Source organism: Mercenaria mercenaria, chromosome 1, assembly GCF_021730395.1.
Source record: "Mercenaria mercenaria strain notata chromosome 1, MADL_Memer_1, whole genome shotgun sequence".
NCBI lineage: Eukaryota > Metazoa > Mollusca > Bivalvia > Venerida > Veneridae > Mercenaria > Mercenaria mercenaria.
Window position 1 is genome coordinate 7525101 of NC_069361.1, and position 16608 is coordinate 7541708.

Genomic DNA, 16608 nt, shown 5'->3' on the forward strand with positions numbered 1-16608 from the left:
AAGTAAACACTTCTTGACTAGTCTATCATTAGGAAGGTTAAGGACTTTGCACCAACATTTAATAACACGTTGAGCTGACAAAACATACATACATATAGGGTGCCGACCGCATTCTTCGAGAACAGCAGTCTTTGTGGTCAATTTATTTACACAGTGCAAGCATAATTGTGGACGAGTTCAGTAGTTGCTTGCTCTAGTATCCCTCATATCTCAGGGCAATATAAAAGTATAGGTACAATTTTGTATTGAAAAAATTAAAATATACACTTCCAGGTAGGCTAGCTGACCATAATTATACATGTTTGATGGTATTGTAACTAAAACAAGTAATATCTTGAAGTGTTTAATAGATTGTAGTGTTAAATAGCTTGTAGTCTTTAATATCTTGTAGTGTTTAACAGCTTCTTTATCTTAACAAATTTAACAAAGGAAATCTGTTTATTTTCCACATATCTAAATGTAAATGTTGCCGTTTGTATACAGAAACCTACCTTAAAAATAAAAGTGGACATAGGGTAAAATACCTTGCTATTGATTTGTAGATGGTTACAGTTATGAACCTCAGTAGTGCTGACTAAACTTTTTCTACACTAAAAAGATGCATTCTCAGATTTCATTTGGACATCAAAAAGTGCAGAAACACGTAGTTACACTTCTCCGACCAAAGGTTGGCTGTTTCCCAGCGTGTACATGTACAGGATGAGTCGAATGAGGTACGTTAAAGATGGGCTAATTATATTAGCTTAACGACCCACGTACTATACCTTAAAGTTCTCAATTTGAAACAAAAATTTAGGAACGTCTCATAAGGCACTATAGCATATATACATGCATGTAATAATTCAGCTTGACACACAGTTGATTGAAGTTTTTAATATACAAATATACCTGATATTATGATACAACTTACATACACAGTAACAAAATATTCAGTGCTCTGAAGATATTTAAAACCTCTCAACAATTAAGAATCATTATTTCCCGAAAACTAAAACAAAGAAAACCTTTTACTGGTTGTCAACGAAATGTCAGTTATGTATGGTATGTCAGACTTGCAATTTAAATAGGCGTTTTAAGTACTTATAAATAACTAAGGCCCACGTGGTCACGGAGGGTGGTCCGCTCATTTGTTTGAAATCATTTCAAAAATGCATCTAGTACTACATTTAAACGCATCCGGTGACACATTATTTTGTTAAAAACAGAAGAAGTATAATAACTGTCTCGTCCTCTTTGACATTGCGCAGTTCTCAACTTGTTCGGCTAGTTCTGTATAAATTTGATAAATTCTGAAATGAACGGTGGAATGATATTCAAATGGAACTCCTATTCTGATCACAAACTTAGTATATGAAAAAGGTAGTTACTTCGTTCTTATTTATACATATTTTACTACAAAACATGCTATTTTAAACAACACCGTCCCTAATCCAGTTTATGCCAAGAATCGGATAATAATATATATGATAGTAATATATTTGTTGATAAACTAATTCTAAATGCTGACAGATTTTTTTTTGCTCAGACAAAAGCAGGTCGTGTCGTGTAATTATGTTATAAAATAAGGAAATGAAAGACTATACTTACCTTCTTTGTCGATGAACCCATCGTTGTTTATATCAGCGGCGTTAAGAACCTCTTCAACAACATCATCATCATCAGTTGACAAAATCTCTGTGATAGGGAACAAACTGATATTTTGTTTAGAAATGTAACGTGTATTTCAACGTTTACTGTAAATAAAATCGGGAAAGTAGATCCCTCGGAAGCACCGAGAATAAGGCAAACAGTGAAAATTGCAGACTCGGTTTGATTGAGTCTGTTCATGAGCAGTAATGGAAAATGCAACACCGCCCACGCCTCCCCCTCCTCCCCCGCCCTCTAGCACCGGCTTAAGCAGTATTCAATCTTCAAATCCAAATGATTTGAAATCAATGATCTCGAAGGACCAGTAAGTCTGTTTAGGTCACACTACACTAAATAGTATTCCCTATATATTCTATATAAAACGGACATTTTTTAAGAGCTATCAAACATAGCTAGATCCATTTCAGAGAAAAAATACTTACCTCATTTTATAGTTATGATAAAACTGATATAAGATGAAGAGAAAAATAGAGTTCAAGTATCATCTAAGAGAAATTTCTCTTGTCACATTTGCTTACTGTAAAATCATATCAATATCACACGGCTGTGACCTGGAAGTCCTGCTCATACTAAAATTGAATTTCACTGCGCCAAATACAACCTCCATTCCCATTTGTTCTACCAAATTGTCAAAAATACATCAACATTGAAATTTGAATAGAAATCAGAGCTTTAATTTAGACATCTGTTGCCATGCCAAGTGAAAACATTGTGTTCAAAAACTTGTCCGCCATTACGCGACTAGACCAGATGGTTCCATCGCTGATTCCTTTACTATAATTAGGCCTTAGCCTTTATAAAACTAGTACTAAATTTTTCTCTGTTTCTTTGAAAACAACAATCTTCTTATAAATTTAACGTAAAATGTATACCTTTCAATTTTTCGCGGGTGAGTTTTCCATCTTGTCCCTCAAACACCTCCAACGCTTCTTTCATAGACTCCGCTGGATCAGGCAGTTGTTGCATAAATGTGCAAAATTCTTCAAAACTTACTTTTTCATCACCTAAAAGTGTCATATGTTGATTGATATTGAAAAAGACAAAACATTTCATTTTCCTTAGAACAGTCATTCTAAAGATTCCAAGTAGGAAACTTGATTATTGGATATAAACTTAAAAAAAAAACTTAGTAAGTAAACTTAGTTCAACTTGAAACCAAACCAAGTCACTTAACCAATGTTAATTCCTCCTCATAACATATTTACTTCTATATTTCCTAACAAAATTCGAATGATCACCCGTATATACAGTAATTATATACTGCTAACCAGTATTTTTTAATGTACCTGGAATTCTTGACTGTACACATGAAAAATAAACGCATAACTGTATATGTTGACAAATAGTATATACTCTTAAATCAGCTATGATACGACATACCATGCCCACAAACTCTCCAAACTAAGGAAACCAAGAAAGAAGACGTAAAATTACAAAACATATTGTATTCTATTGTTTTTCGTTGTTGAAACCTAAGGTCTTATTAGACCTTGTCATTAGACATAAATAGATGAAATTACTGTTTTTGTCCATTGCCGTCATCATTTCATCTACCTCTTTATCTGTAGGGTTTTGATTACAACAACACATTACTTGTTTCACCTCATCTCTGCTCAAACCTTCTTTTTCGTCTGTGTCATGTTCATCGAAAATGCGCTTCCATTCTGCTCAAAGAATGAAATATTTGTACAAGACGTTCTGTTTTGGCAAATTACATGCATATGTTTTTTCGTCCAACATGATTACTTGTACCATTAATTTGTATTTACTGTTAATTGTTACTTGTTCTTTGTGTTAAAAACTAAAAACGTGTACACAGATACTGTTGTCCTTTATCTTTTCCCAATAAGGAGTAGTAGTACATTATGCCATTGAATAAAACCAGTGGTCCTGGTTTTCTTATCAATGTAATATTGGTTCATTCAAATAGATTTGAGATTGTATACAGAAGTAGTAGTAAAGTAGAAAAGTAGTAACATGATATAAAACCTCAGACATACGTGAATCAACCTTATCCCCTACAGAAAAATGGACTATAAACTCCTAATAGGAACTGATGGGGACTGCTCATTGCTTAAGAATGGACTATAAATTTCAAATAGAAATTTATGGGGAGGTCCCCATATCGCCCCCACCCACCCCACCGGAGGTCCTCATATCGGCCTCCCCCCTTTAATACTTCTGTCTGCGACATGTTCATTGGAAATGTACTTCTATTCTGCTCAAAGAACGAAATAGTGACATTTTGTTTTGGCCAATTACATGCATACATTTTTTGTCCAACTTTTAAGCTTAGGAAGATTACAGCATGAGGATGAAGAAGGCTTCTTTTAAAAATGACAACAATAACAAATAAGACGCCTGAAATTGATTTTATTTTTGACCGAAAGAAAGTTGCAAATGCAGTCTGAATTTTTGAAAACCATTAAAATATTTAATATTTTTGGACTAGGTAATGTTTTGTGAATTACATGAATTGGTTTTTTCATGTTGAAGTCGTATACGAAGAAAGGAAATCATGCATACTAACTAGAGAACACTTTAAGTTATTAGTTCTTAACTTTTCAAGGATTTCGCCATTATTTTAACTGAAAAAAATTATCAGGACAAGTATATTAGTACGGGAGCTCAGAGGAAATGTGTTATACACCCTACCCGCACTTCCAAGCCGCCCTTCCCCCAAATACGCATATGCTCTCTCTCTCTCTCTCTCTCTCGCGCGCGCGCGCGCGCGCGCGCACACACACACGAGAGAGAGAGAGAGAATAGACGTTGCAAAACATACGACAACATGGGCAAGCAAGACAGAGGAACATAGTGAGTGTATCGCCTCCATACTTAAAAGTTTTAGCAATGCAAATAGTACTAAAAGCATTGTCGACATTGCATACGCGAAATATAGCAGTTTACATGGCATTTTTTATTGTAGAAACGAGACTGCAACTCGTGGCCACACAATAATGTACTCGTGGTCGCGAGATGGCATCTGGTTTTCACGTGGTAATATCCCATGGCAACGCAATAGTATCCCGTCGCCAAGCTATAGTATCTCGTTCCTATCAGTTAGTATCTTATGACCACGTGACAAGTATGTCGTTCAGTCGTGCGGTAACGATCGTGACACTCACCAAAGGTTATAACACACTAAATAGTTGTTGTTCTTTATTCTATATAAAATTGACCTATTTCCAATGACCGCAGCACACATCAGGACCCATTTTAAATTTCTGTAACTTACATTTTCTTGAAGAATATTGTCAGTGCTAACTAAAAATCAAAAGAAAAGTGGGGGTCATGTTTGATGCAAGAAAAATATTTTCAGTCAAACACACAAACTGCAAAATCAGCTAAAAAATGAGACCCCAAATTATACTGGTGGTGTATGATCTAAGTTTCCATGAACAATTTTCTCATGGTGTTATTTCATGATCAAAATGCTATCTTCATGTCAAGCATAGATCTGTCATGTGATTTTACCAAAAAAAGATGCAAAGAAAATAAGGAAAATAGCTCTACACAGCGAAAAAACTGAGGACTATTTGTATCCGCCATTATGCGACTACCATTTTTTTCGCGCCATTTTTCTATTTAGTGTCTGTATGCCCAAAGGGAACGTGATTGTATTTTGCGGCCGCGATTTAATGAAAGTCCAGTCATCTTGTCCACTTTGGATCCTACGTAGATTATTGACCAAATGTTGTTCAATAGAAGAACTCATGATTAGCACTATTTAGTTCGTTTCTGAAAGATATCCAATTCCAGTATTTCAGCAAAATATTTTATCTCTAGATATCTGATATTAACTTCAGGCACAGAAACTTACCATCAAATATATTTAATGTTTCTAAATTAAAATTAAGGGAAGCATCTGTACAATAACCGAAAATGATAAAAAAAAATATCGCGATTCTATGGTATTTGCATTTTCTCGACGGCATCATTTATCAAAGAAAGTTTCGATGGATTCCAATTAGTCTGACTACAGACTAAATAATCTTTTTTTAGAACAATAATTCTGTGTCATATTCTGATTCTGATTTCATCAGTCTTGACTCTGATTATCTAGTGCTTTGAGAAGGGAAGGGACATAATTATACAAACTTTGAATAGCCTCAAAAGTTATATCCTGTGAACAAAACACAGGGTCTGAACACAGACTAGATTCCAATATATGACCAAGACAAGCTAAATTTCAGAAATAATTCTGTATTCCTCAATGTTATTTAACTATATATTCCTTTTAAGAATAAATCACTTATAATGATATCATCTGTATAGCAACACCTATTTCACATTCACCGAGAGTAGGTTTGTTTGCTTGTAGAGTTTGTAGAATTATGTTTGAACTTCAGCGGGTCTACAATATTTCCGCACATAATAAGATGACAGGCTTATAAATCCCCAACAAGTGTGTCATAATGGTCCTATATCACTTACGTTTCCAAAATGCTTGAACGCTTCGCATGGAAAATATTGAAATTATTTTGAAATTGGGTTAGCGTTTCTGACAAAATGTTTCTAGTTCCACTATATACATATTGGAAATACTATACACATCTATGAAAAGCTGATTGCCCTCTTTGATGGTCGTGTTTTTCAAGAAACTTGTATTATTTCAGCAACACCGAAGCAACATGCACCGTAGGAGCATGTGATGACTTACCCTAAGACTGGATTCAAACATTTTCGACATTCATCATAGTCCAAACATACCCCTCTGAAAGTGTGATTTGAAAATGTTTCAAATCTGTCATTCAGAGAGTTTATGTCCAACGCTGTTACGGCTCAAAGACAGGCACATGTGTGCCAGAGTGTTTGAGGTATATGTGAATCAGTCTAACGTGAAGCATTCAAGATATTGAATAATACGTAGTTCTCATAAAATCGTCAAAGGAATCAAACAGTCGTTTTGTATTTTTCATTTTTATTAGAAAATTAAACTCTCCTAAGCATTACGTTTGCCTATGCTGGAACTATTTCTAGCCATTAAAATTGAATAAGACCAAAACTTTAATTAGATAGCTACTTACAATATGATTAATACAAGAATAAAAACATACCATTTTTCTGTTCCTCAGATACCTCACCCTGAAAGAGAGAAAATGAACACTGTTGATTAACCGAGGTCTAAACATGAACTGTTCTGTCACATCTTCCTTGGCACTCTGATTTGTGTTACGAGTAAAGCTGACATTTGTAGGAGAGGTACACCCATATACATGAACATATTGTACAAGGAAAGATTTCTTGCAGTTTCGCATTACTGTTTATTTTACCAAAGATAATAATCTAATTACAGAGGTGGGCGTATTTAACCCTATTTGTCTCGCACCATGTTGCCACAATTCATAATCCGCTCGCTTCGAGGATTATATGGATCCTATACGATGTTTTTTGATAACCTAACTTCTTAAGGGGATTCGGAATTGTTACTGGAGAAACAGTGGGTGGAGTATGATAAAAACTATCTGCCAAAAGGTTTCGGTACATGGATGTTTACCTAAATAAAACTAAAAAATGTGCAACATCTAATACAACTCTTTAACCTTTAACGTTACTGGTTTCCGACACCCTTAATTAATTATCTTGTTCTTTCCTCAGGTATTTAAAAAATCTTCCATAGTTACTTTGAACTATTCTGTATTATGTCACAAAACTAACTAACAAATACATAAAAGTAATGTTGAAAAACAAAACTCATGTAAAAAAACAATTATCCTCAGACTTTTCCACATAAAATGTGTCCATACTTTTCATAATATGTCTCCATATGGTGCACTAACAAATACATAAAAGTAATGTTGAAAAACAAAACTCATGTAAAAAAACAATTATCCTCAGACTTTTCCACATAAAATGTGTCCATACTTTTCATAATATGTGTCCATATGGTGCACGAGATTGCTCTTATTCACGTAAAATCTCGGGGTCAGATATACTGTAAATGCAATATCATCGACACGAACTTTACTGATGAAATTGCAAATCTATTGATTCATATTGTACTTGTTTTTGCTATCCAAAACTATGCCGGAAATATCTCACAATTGAAAGCGGAAATGACTCTGATTCCGAAAATAGTCCGGTGTAAAGTGAATTTTAATAACTTCTAGATGTCGAAGACACATTTGAGCATGGGATTCTTTGTTAGAAATACCAAACATTGATATTTTTAAAATGTACACGTGTTGCCATCTATGTCGTCCCCCGTTGTTAGGGTAGAGTTACCATTCATTCAGTACAGTGATTCTTTTGTGCCAAGAAGCCACGGGAAATTTAAAACCATGTATTATCTTAAATTAACCACATTTTTACGGAATTCAATTAGGGCCATCAACTATGAATGTGTTGATCTGAAACGCGATACTCAATATTACGATGATGAAAACGCGAAATCACGAAACTATGATAATGAAAACGTGACAGCTCGATGATACTACGATAACGAAAATGCAAAAATATGATAGTACGATAATGATAATGCGATATACTATCGCTTTTTCACCATCATGATATCGTGATATTGCGTTTTCGTTATCGTTGTATCGTTATTTTGCAATTTCATTATCGTACTTTCGCGTTATCATCATCGTAATTTGTCGCGTTATCATCACCATACTGTCGCGGTCGCGTTATTATCATCGTATTGTCGCGTTATCACCATTCTCAAGTAGCCGCTTTGTAGTTAAATGCCCCCTTGTCTGCCATTTATCTATATACTTGATCATTATAGAATGATCTGAGAAACTAGAGACGTGTTCCTCGGAATATTTGGAACATTGTGCCGCCTGCATTCAAACAGCTGTCATAAAAGGGTCATATCCAAGGTTTACACCTTTAACATAAGTGACCTTCAGCCAACATAATTTGGTTGTGGGTTCCACCTATAGCGATCAGGACGGGAGTATATTTCCCAAGTTTCACGGTTATCCTTCGAAGGATTTATGAAAAGTAGAGAGAGCAGACATGAAATCCAAATGTTAAAACCTTTGACATTCACTGATACCTTGTCCCTGAGCGCTCGTATTCGGCGAACAAGTTCTGCACTTTGTCGTGGGAAGGGGAACATGTCAGCCTCGTTCATTGATGGAGCAGACACGAAATTTGAAGCTTTGATCTTGACTGGTGACCTTGATCTGGTAAAATTTAGATGCTTCCTTTACGATGACATTATGTAACTTTCATACTTTTTCAAACCCAAAGTCTGTTCAGTTACTAACTATGTTACTATGATAATAACTACAAGATTATCGAATCTGAACCATTTTTTATATTAAAACCACCACAACACTTTCATATAATGTTAGTATTTATACTTCAAAAATATCTAATTATCGTATCAGCCTATTATTTTAACAAATAACAGATCACCATTGTTGTTTCAATCTGACAGTTGGGACCTTTTAAGTTACTAAAGTTTGGACGCAGCTGCTATGCATTTTATATGAAAGTATAAAACATTGTTCAGGTTTCTAAATATGTTCAGATCTCATTTATCATTTAGATTATTTAGTCGTATTTTTACCAAGAGCGTTATCAATAAATCAGCTGTCGATCTTCGTCGATCTACAAAATTGTACGATGATGATACCGTGACAGTACGATGGTGATAACGCGACTGTACGATAATGATAATGCGATAGTACGGTGATGATAACGCTATAGTACGATAATGAAATTGCAAAATCACGATACTACGATAAGGAAAACGCGATGTCACGATATAACGACGGTGAAAACACGATAGTATATCGCATTATCATCCTCGTACTAATGTATTATCGTTATCACGTTTTCATCATCGTACTATCGAATATCGCATTTCAGATCAACACATTCAAAGGCGATGGCCCTGACGGAAGTCCGTACTTTTTCAAGATAAATTACAAGTACTCAACATAATGAATTGACTCCATCAAACCAGTTTAACATCTCGGAATTATGTACTTGGGGTTTCATTTCGTCGGATTTCATTAATGTAAATGTGTTTTCACTCTGATATATGTTTCGTTAACATTTTTATCAATGAGAAAAGTGGCGTCTAACTGTCCCATACTGATATGACGTGACGTTAAAAACTCGGCAGTACAATATTTTGTTATAATGATATTGCACAAAATAAACTTTTTCTTAAAACAAATCTTGATATTTTGAGTTGTTGACTTCTGCTTTTTGTTACATTCATGATACCACATCCTGATCCACAAACTACTGAATCAATTATAGGTGTTCAGGAGTATTTTATTAATTTCTACAGCCAGTAACAATTACCTTAAGGAGGTAGGTTACCTTCATATTTGTATGTTCGCATGTCCAACCGGAAGCTAACGTGACGATTTACGATAACGTTTACGACAAACTAAATGTGTTTGTATATTCATTCTTCTGAAAATAAATCATGAACTTGTCTTCGATCAGATGCTTTATGGTTTAATAATGCAGAAATAATGAATAAATTGCCACAGAAACACTTCAAAACATTGTTGCCTTAAAATGACGTCATTGACGTCATGACGTTACGTGTCAGTTACCGCGCAAAATTAATAGCTTTTATCTTGAAAGTACGTAATTCTGTACATTTTCTTTATTTTAACTATTTTCAAATAACCATTATTTGCTGAAATATTTTTATGAGTCTTTTGCTCTGAATAATAATCAATATTTTGCTTCTTTTATGTAGTTATATTGAAATGTTATGCGGAATGTAAGAAAATGGATGATGGCAACCAATGTTATTTGGAATATAGTTGGGTAAAAGGTTACTTGTTGCGACCATTTTCAAATAAAAAGTCTAGCAGTTTGATTTGTAATACCTATTTTTCAGGTTCCATTGATAATTTGTTACTTACATACTAAAACTAAGATCTAAAATTGTTCAAATTTCAGTAGAAAATTGTGGTTTCTTAAATTGAATTGATGTTACCATGGAAACGAAGCCCGTGACCTATGTATCTAAATGTAAAATTCAAAAGCGTTGACACTGGTCTATCTCAGAAACACAGCTTCGGCTTTTTATTTTTATTTCAACAATATCCATGAGAATGATAGCAGCACGCTGAACGATTTTTCCATGAAAAATGGCAGACGAGGGGTACTGCTGTACGTATTCTAAGCTATGAAATTTGTTTGAATAAATGCAAATAGCACGAAAATGTAACCTACGTTAGAAATAATATGTTTTAAAGCTACATCAACCAGAAAGATAATCTTATTCAATATTCTTTTAAAGAAATTACGATAAACAGCAAGATATAAGCTATTTTAAACATCTCTGTTGCCATGGTTACTTTAAAATTTAAGAAAATTAGGGTACCATATAAAGTGCTTGGTATTTTGCTAATAATATTACCCAAATATTTCATGTTGGTCATTAACAGAATGGCACTGAAGCCGTCGAAAACCCCTATTTTTATACATAGTTGTTTAAAAATGAGAGAAAATGCGTTACCATGGAAACACGAGCCCGCGACATATACATTTTAAGCTTATATTAGAAAGATAACGTGCATACCAGTAAAATTATCAATTATGCAGACTTCTACGGATATCAATGAAACTAAAATACACTGAAAAGTGTTTAATATCCGTATTTTCCTTCTTCTTTCAATATAAAATACCTTTGGAGGGTCATGTTCTTCAAACCTGGATAAAAATTGAACTTGAAGGGACAGAGACAAACGAAATTGAGATTGTAGCAGTTAAAACTTCATATTACACGAAATACAAAAAGATGCTGCGGTTCAACTAATTTGAATTTACCCTTGTAACAAGGTATCCTACCTCCTTAATTAATTAAGATAAACACCTTTCTTATTTCTGCATGAATTCTGAAAGCAGAAATCTGTTTTTGAGTTACAATTAGTCAGGCATGCGAAACAAATCTAGTGATAATCCGTGATAAAAAGTCTTACCATATTTTCTTCAATATATCACGATATGCTTCAATATATCCCGAAATGTTATCCGTTTTAGAGCAAAACTTGGCATATATACGACAATTATTTACATACAGTATACATGTATAAATATAGACTGGGTATTCAATATGAAATCTTTATGAATCGTTGGTTGTCTATTGACTCTGAGGGTTCATATTGATCTATCGTACTTCAAATTATACAGATATTGAAAGGATTTTTGTGATATTAAAATAGATTTATAGTCTACATTACTTACTTACGAAAATGGAATAATAATTTTGAATGCTAAAATATGAAGGACACAAGTTGTAATTGATAGAGATTTAAATGTTTTTTATTATTATCATTCAAAGTTCACATTCTGAAGATTATATTGTAACTTTAGAACTAGTATCATCTATAGCTATTGCACATTGTGAAAAGTTTCATTAGCTCAACTAAGTTAAGTAACGGTAAATAAGTAATAAAAAAATAGGAAAATAAAAGAAAATAAAAAAGATATCAAGGATTTTAAGGTATAAGATAAATCGCTGGCTAAATAAAAATATTTTCACTTCTATATTCGTTTTATAGACTGTGCTTCATTAATTATAGACCCATAACAGCGGTTTATAAGTTCTTTTATTGACTTAGCGTGTATAATTATCCCGTGTATTCAGTAATGTAAAGTAACCCGTAGCTGGACTTAGGGTTGTAACTCTTCCTGCTTTCATTCGAAATTACGAAATTAATTCAATGTTCTTCTAGGAGAATCCGCTCAAGTATGTACTAAGGGCGCGAGGACGTCGCACTTTTCATTACATTTCATTGACAGACAACCAAACAGAGTCTGCATTCATTGCGCATAGGTTCACTCTTTGCTTCTAAAGAATCTTCTTATATATCTTACTTTATTATATCGTAAAATTGGTGAGAAACTATAATCACTTACCTCCTCGTATATTAAAGTGTAATGAATTGAAATTCTATGATTTCAAGTTGCTTAGAAAGTATCTATTTCCAATGAAGCAAGACATTTGACGTGTATCGATATATATGGCGATTTGAATCAAATTTTGACAGCATACGTTATTGTCAGGAGTGGACATCTACCCTACAATCAAACATGATGATGATTAATGGTCTGTATTCATGCGAATTCAAGGGGCCACTTAATAAGACTTCTTCGCATAAACCGCTTGATGAATTTTCATCAAACATGGTCTGTAGTATTATTATTAGATCCTCTCTCAAATTTGTTCAAACGGGGACCCCTGCAGGGGCCGATTGGGAAAAAATAAACAAACCTTTTAACGACTTGTTCTCATGAACCGCTCAATGGATCCTCATCAAACTTGGTCTTTAGCATTATTATAAAGTGCTCTTCCAAGTAATTTAATGTGTCTTTCCATTAATTCTTTTTTTAGTTATTTTTGCCAAATTTATTCAGGTTATTGAATAAATTCATAATATTTACATAACATTTATACGCGGAAAGCCCGAGCCCTGCGAGGGCTTGAAGCGCTTTTAGATAACATGTATGACGTATGTGAAATATATGAAACAATAATGTATCCACCAAATACATAGCACGGTTTTCCATGAATTGCATCTTTACTGTAAATACTTTATTAATTAGCTTAATTTAACTTGTGACGGGCTTTCCGTGTTATAGGTAGCACCTAATTTCATATTACATGTAGATAATATGAACTAAGGCAAAGCCTCAAAGCGAGTTCAAAGAAAAAAGGATTTATCTAAAAATATTATGCATCATTTATTTGTCACAAAGAAACTATTCACTAGTCACAAGAATTCAGGAGAACCTATTCACTTGAAAAAGTCTACATTTAGTGTCACCATGCCTATGACAGCGAATATCATACATTGCAAAATTTATGGGAAGCCGGTGTCACGGTGACGTCATTACCGCGTATCCGTTTCTTTCTGCTTATTAATGACATTTTTTCCATTTTCTGGCCGATGCTTGATCTTTTAAATGCAAATGATATTTTTTTCAAACAACTGGAAATCATTTTTTCATTATTGTTGAGTGATGAATAATTTTTAGCAATTGAATGAAGTTCTGTATTCACTCCGGAAAGAAGTACTTCCTGTGAGCACCAGTCCGCTAGGGTGCGCTTTTTTAAAACTTCCGACGAAACTTTTCAAATCCATCACCAAGTGTGAAAGTATACTTGCGTTACCGTAAAGCTCGATTCTCCAGCACGCTAATATAAAATTAAGTGCTACCTATAACACGGAAAGCCCGTCACAAGTTAAATTAAGCTAATTAATAAAGTCTTTACAGTAAAGATGCAATTCATGGAAAACCGTGTTATGTACTTGGTGGATAAAATAGTAGGCCTAAAATAATTTGAATGAGTCTGGGTTATGACGTGATAGCAGACTCAGTTTGATATAGTCGATCATGGAAGGTAATGAAATGTGCAACACCCGCAATGCTACCAGTTAGACAAGCTTACTGTTGCTGAGTGGCTGCTTTTTAATTCCTGACTTTTGCAGCCACCGCAGTTTGACCGTCACAATATAACACAAACTGTATACGTCGGATTAGTTGTACTAGCTAGTGTGTTTTTCCAGGAGGCTATTCACTTCAAGCTTCCAACGAAATCGAAACACTTAAAGATATCCGATGGCCTCATCAAATGTTATTAACTTTACTGAATATATAAATTAAATTTGGTCATGATAATTAAATGCCATGCTGTTGCAGTTAATTGTTCAAAAAGCAGCCATTATATAGTCCCATTACACATTTATACTGTATAATGTATTTATCTGTACTTGAATAAAGTGTGTGCTATTTTAAATCTAATGCATAGTTCTGTTAATACACATAAACTTGTAAAGTTTATGTTTAGACTTTGCATAAAGGAAGTGGCTAGGGGTCGGTTACTGGACCTCTAGACCCGGAGTTGAAATATCCGGTTATCAATATATATATACTATTATGAACTTGATAACCAGTGTTCAAGATATGATAAGTTGTCATAAAGATGCCGTCATTATGGGATTTTTTTTAAATAATCTGATTTATAATTAGTTGTCACTCTTGAATATAAAATTTCTGCTAGTCATCGTTATTTATTTACTCAAGTTCAACAATTCATGAGTACATGCCATGTCTTAAATACTAAAGAAAATATTAAGTTTAACATTTCGGCGATATTTTTCCGACTATTTCGGGAATGGTTCCGGTACCATTCAAATGGGAGACAAATTAGTTCAGACAGAATAGACATTCTGGAAATTGGGAATAAATGACTCACAAATTCTCCAAATTTGTGGAAAATGTACTGTTTTGTAAATACGCATTTTTTTCAGTTTCCATTTTCTCTCACTGGAAAAGTATTTTACACATAACTGTGACTCAATGATTGACATAAAATTTATGGCTTTTTTCTCTCAGAATTGGGAATTTCAACTGCTGAAATTTGGACTAAATGCCATATTTGGCGACAGGGAATGTGACATATTACGGGGTCCGTCCATATAGAGAAAAAATCGCTGTAAGAATTTGATAAAAGCTTCCATTTAGGGCGTCCAGATTCCCATTTATCATTTATCAAATTTGCGATAGCATATTTATCAATTAAAGATGTAAGATAAGGTACAAGCTGTAAGAACACCAACTCAGACCTGTAAGTCACACAGACGTAATATTATAAAAAGTAAAGTATATCTTCCTTTAATATTTTTCTTTCAGATATAATAAATTATGTCTGTGTGACTTACAGGTCTGAGTTGCTCTTACTGCTTGCGTTTTATTTTTCATTTTTAACTATTAAACTTCAAGAGCCCTCTTATCATCATACAAATGCTTTTTCACCAACTCCATGGAAATAGAAAATCCGAACGTACAGTCTGTGCTTCAGTAAATTTCCAATGAAAAATAACATTCTTGCAGATGTAATTTTGCGAAATAATTGAAATACAATGGGGTTAACTCACAAGTATATTTTTTCAGAATGAGTGATTATTATATTTGTATCACTTTCATTATACATTTAAACCAAAATCAGCTATCAGAAAATCAGTGGAATAAAATAAGGCTTCATTCTTGATACCAACAAGATATGTAGACATTAAATTCTTTATTGTTGATATTAAAGGTCTAAAATAGCTAGCATTGCCCCATACCACTGTCATTCTCTTATGACACTTATATAATAGCATGTCAAGAATAAAACCTTTGGCATTTTGGAACTGCTTAGACATTTGTATGATCTGCATTTTCCCAACTGTTTGTTAGTGAAAAGAATGCAGAAAAGTAAGCAAGTGAATGTAGGACTATTCAACACTCAAATTAATTTAGTACCCTTCAAGTCTATTATGTCGTATAAATAGTGGACCACAGAAATGTTTTCATTGACGCCGATGACGTCATATAGTGGCAAATTTGTTTTGTAGCGTTCACGTCGTAGTTCGCTCATTTTTCAAGTAAAATTTCACCATATAAAATCAGACCGGTGACAGATTGATAAAGTTGTCCATAAAAATAAATATACACACATTTAGTTTGTCGTAAATATTGTCGTAATTAAATTTTCCAAAAGTCAACATTTCCGGTCTTAATCAATGAGTGATTGCGTCTAACTTTGACCAATAAGCGCCTAAATAATCAAGACTTCAAATGGCGGCCCCCATGACAGCTGGAGACGAAATTCAATTTGCATGGTATAGGAAATACTTTTCTCATTTGTTTTCATTATTGTTTCATATATTTCACATACGTCATACATGTTATCTAAAAGCGCTTTAAGCCCTCGCCTTCGGCCCCACTCGGGCTTTCCGCGTACTAATAAGCTTTGATAATGTGGCAGTTGAGTCCAATAAGTCCAGGGGTGTTCAAAGATAATCCGTCACAGATCCAACGCAGGTCCGCTCGATTGGTCTGTGACCTGTGACTTCTCAAATTACAGCAGTGTCAAACACATATTAAAACAATTGGGATGGCGTTCCCTTGCAAACAGAAAGAATGATGCCAGGCTACTGATGTTTAACAAGATTGTCCATGGACTGGTTGCAGTGCCAATGC

The 16608-nt window shown here is 34.0% G+C and overlaps 1 protein-coding gene across 1 annotated transcript; it reads right to left on the bottom strand.

Moving 5' to 3' along the window:
• Positions 1 to 853: 853 nt before the first annotated feature.
• Positions 854 to 11687, bottom strand: LOC123545057 (uncharacterized). The gene is made up of 6 exons (XM_045331318.2): positions 11559 to 11687; positions 6708 to 6735; positions 3168 to 3311; positions 2520 to 2651; positions 1588 to 1674; positions 854 to 1289 (listed from the first exon to the last, which is right to left on the bottom strand). Exons 1-6 carry the CDS (start codon positions 11559 to 11561, stop codon positions 1264 to 1266), a joined length of 420 nt encoding a protein of 139 aa, XP_045187253.2. The 5' UTR covers positions 11562 to 11687; the 3' UTR covers positions 854 to 1263.
• Between the last annotated feature and the right edge of the window lie 4921 nt (positions 11688 to 16608).

What these genes read in the sequence shown, in the direction of transcription:
- LOC123545057 (XM_045331318.2), bottom strand. An exon ending in GACGGCAATGGACAAAAACA is followed by an intron (nt 2,652 to 3,167) that starts GTAATTTCATCT and finishes TGACACTTTTAG; the next exon opens with GTGATGAAAAAGTAAGTTTT. An exon ending in TGGGTTCATCGACAAAGAAG is followed by an intron (nt 1,290 to 1,587) that starts GTAAGTATAGTC and finishes CGTTCATTTCAG; the next exon opens with AATTTATCAAATTTATACAG.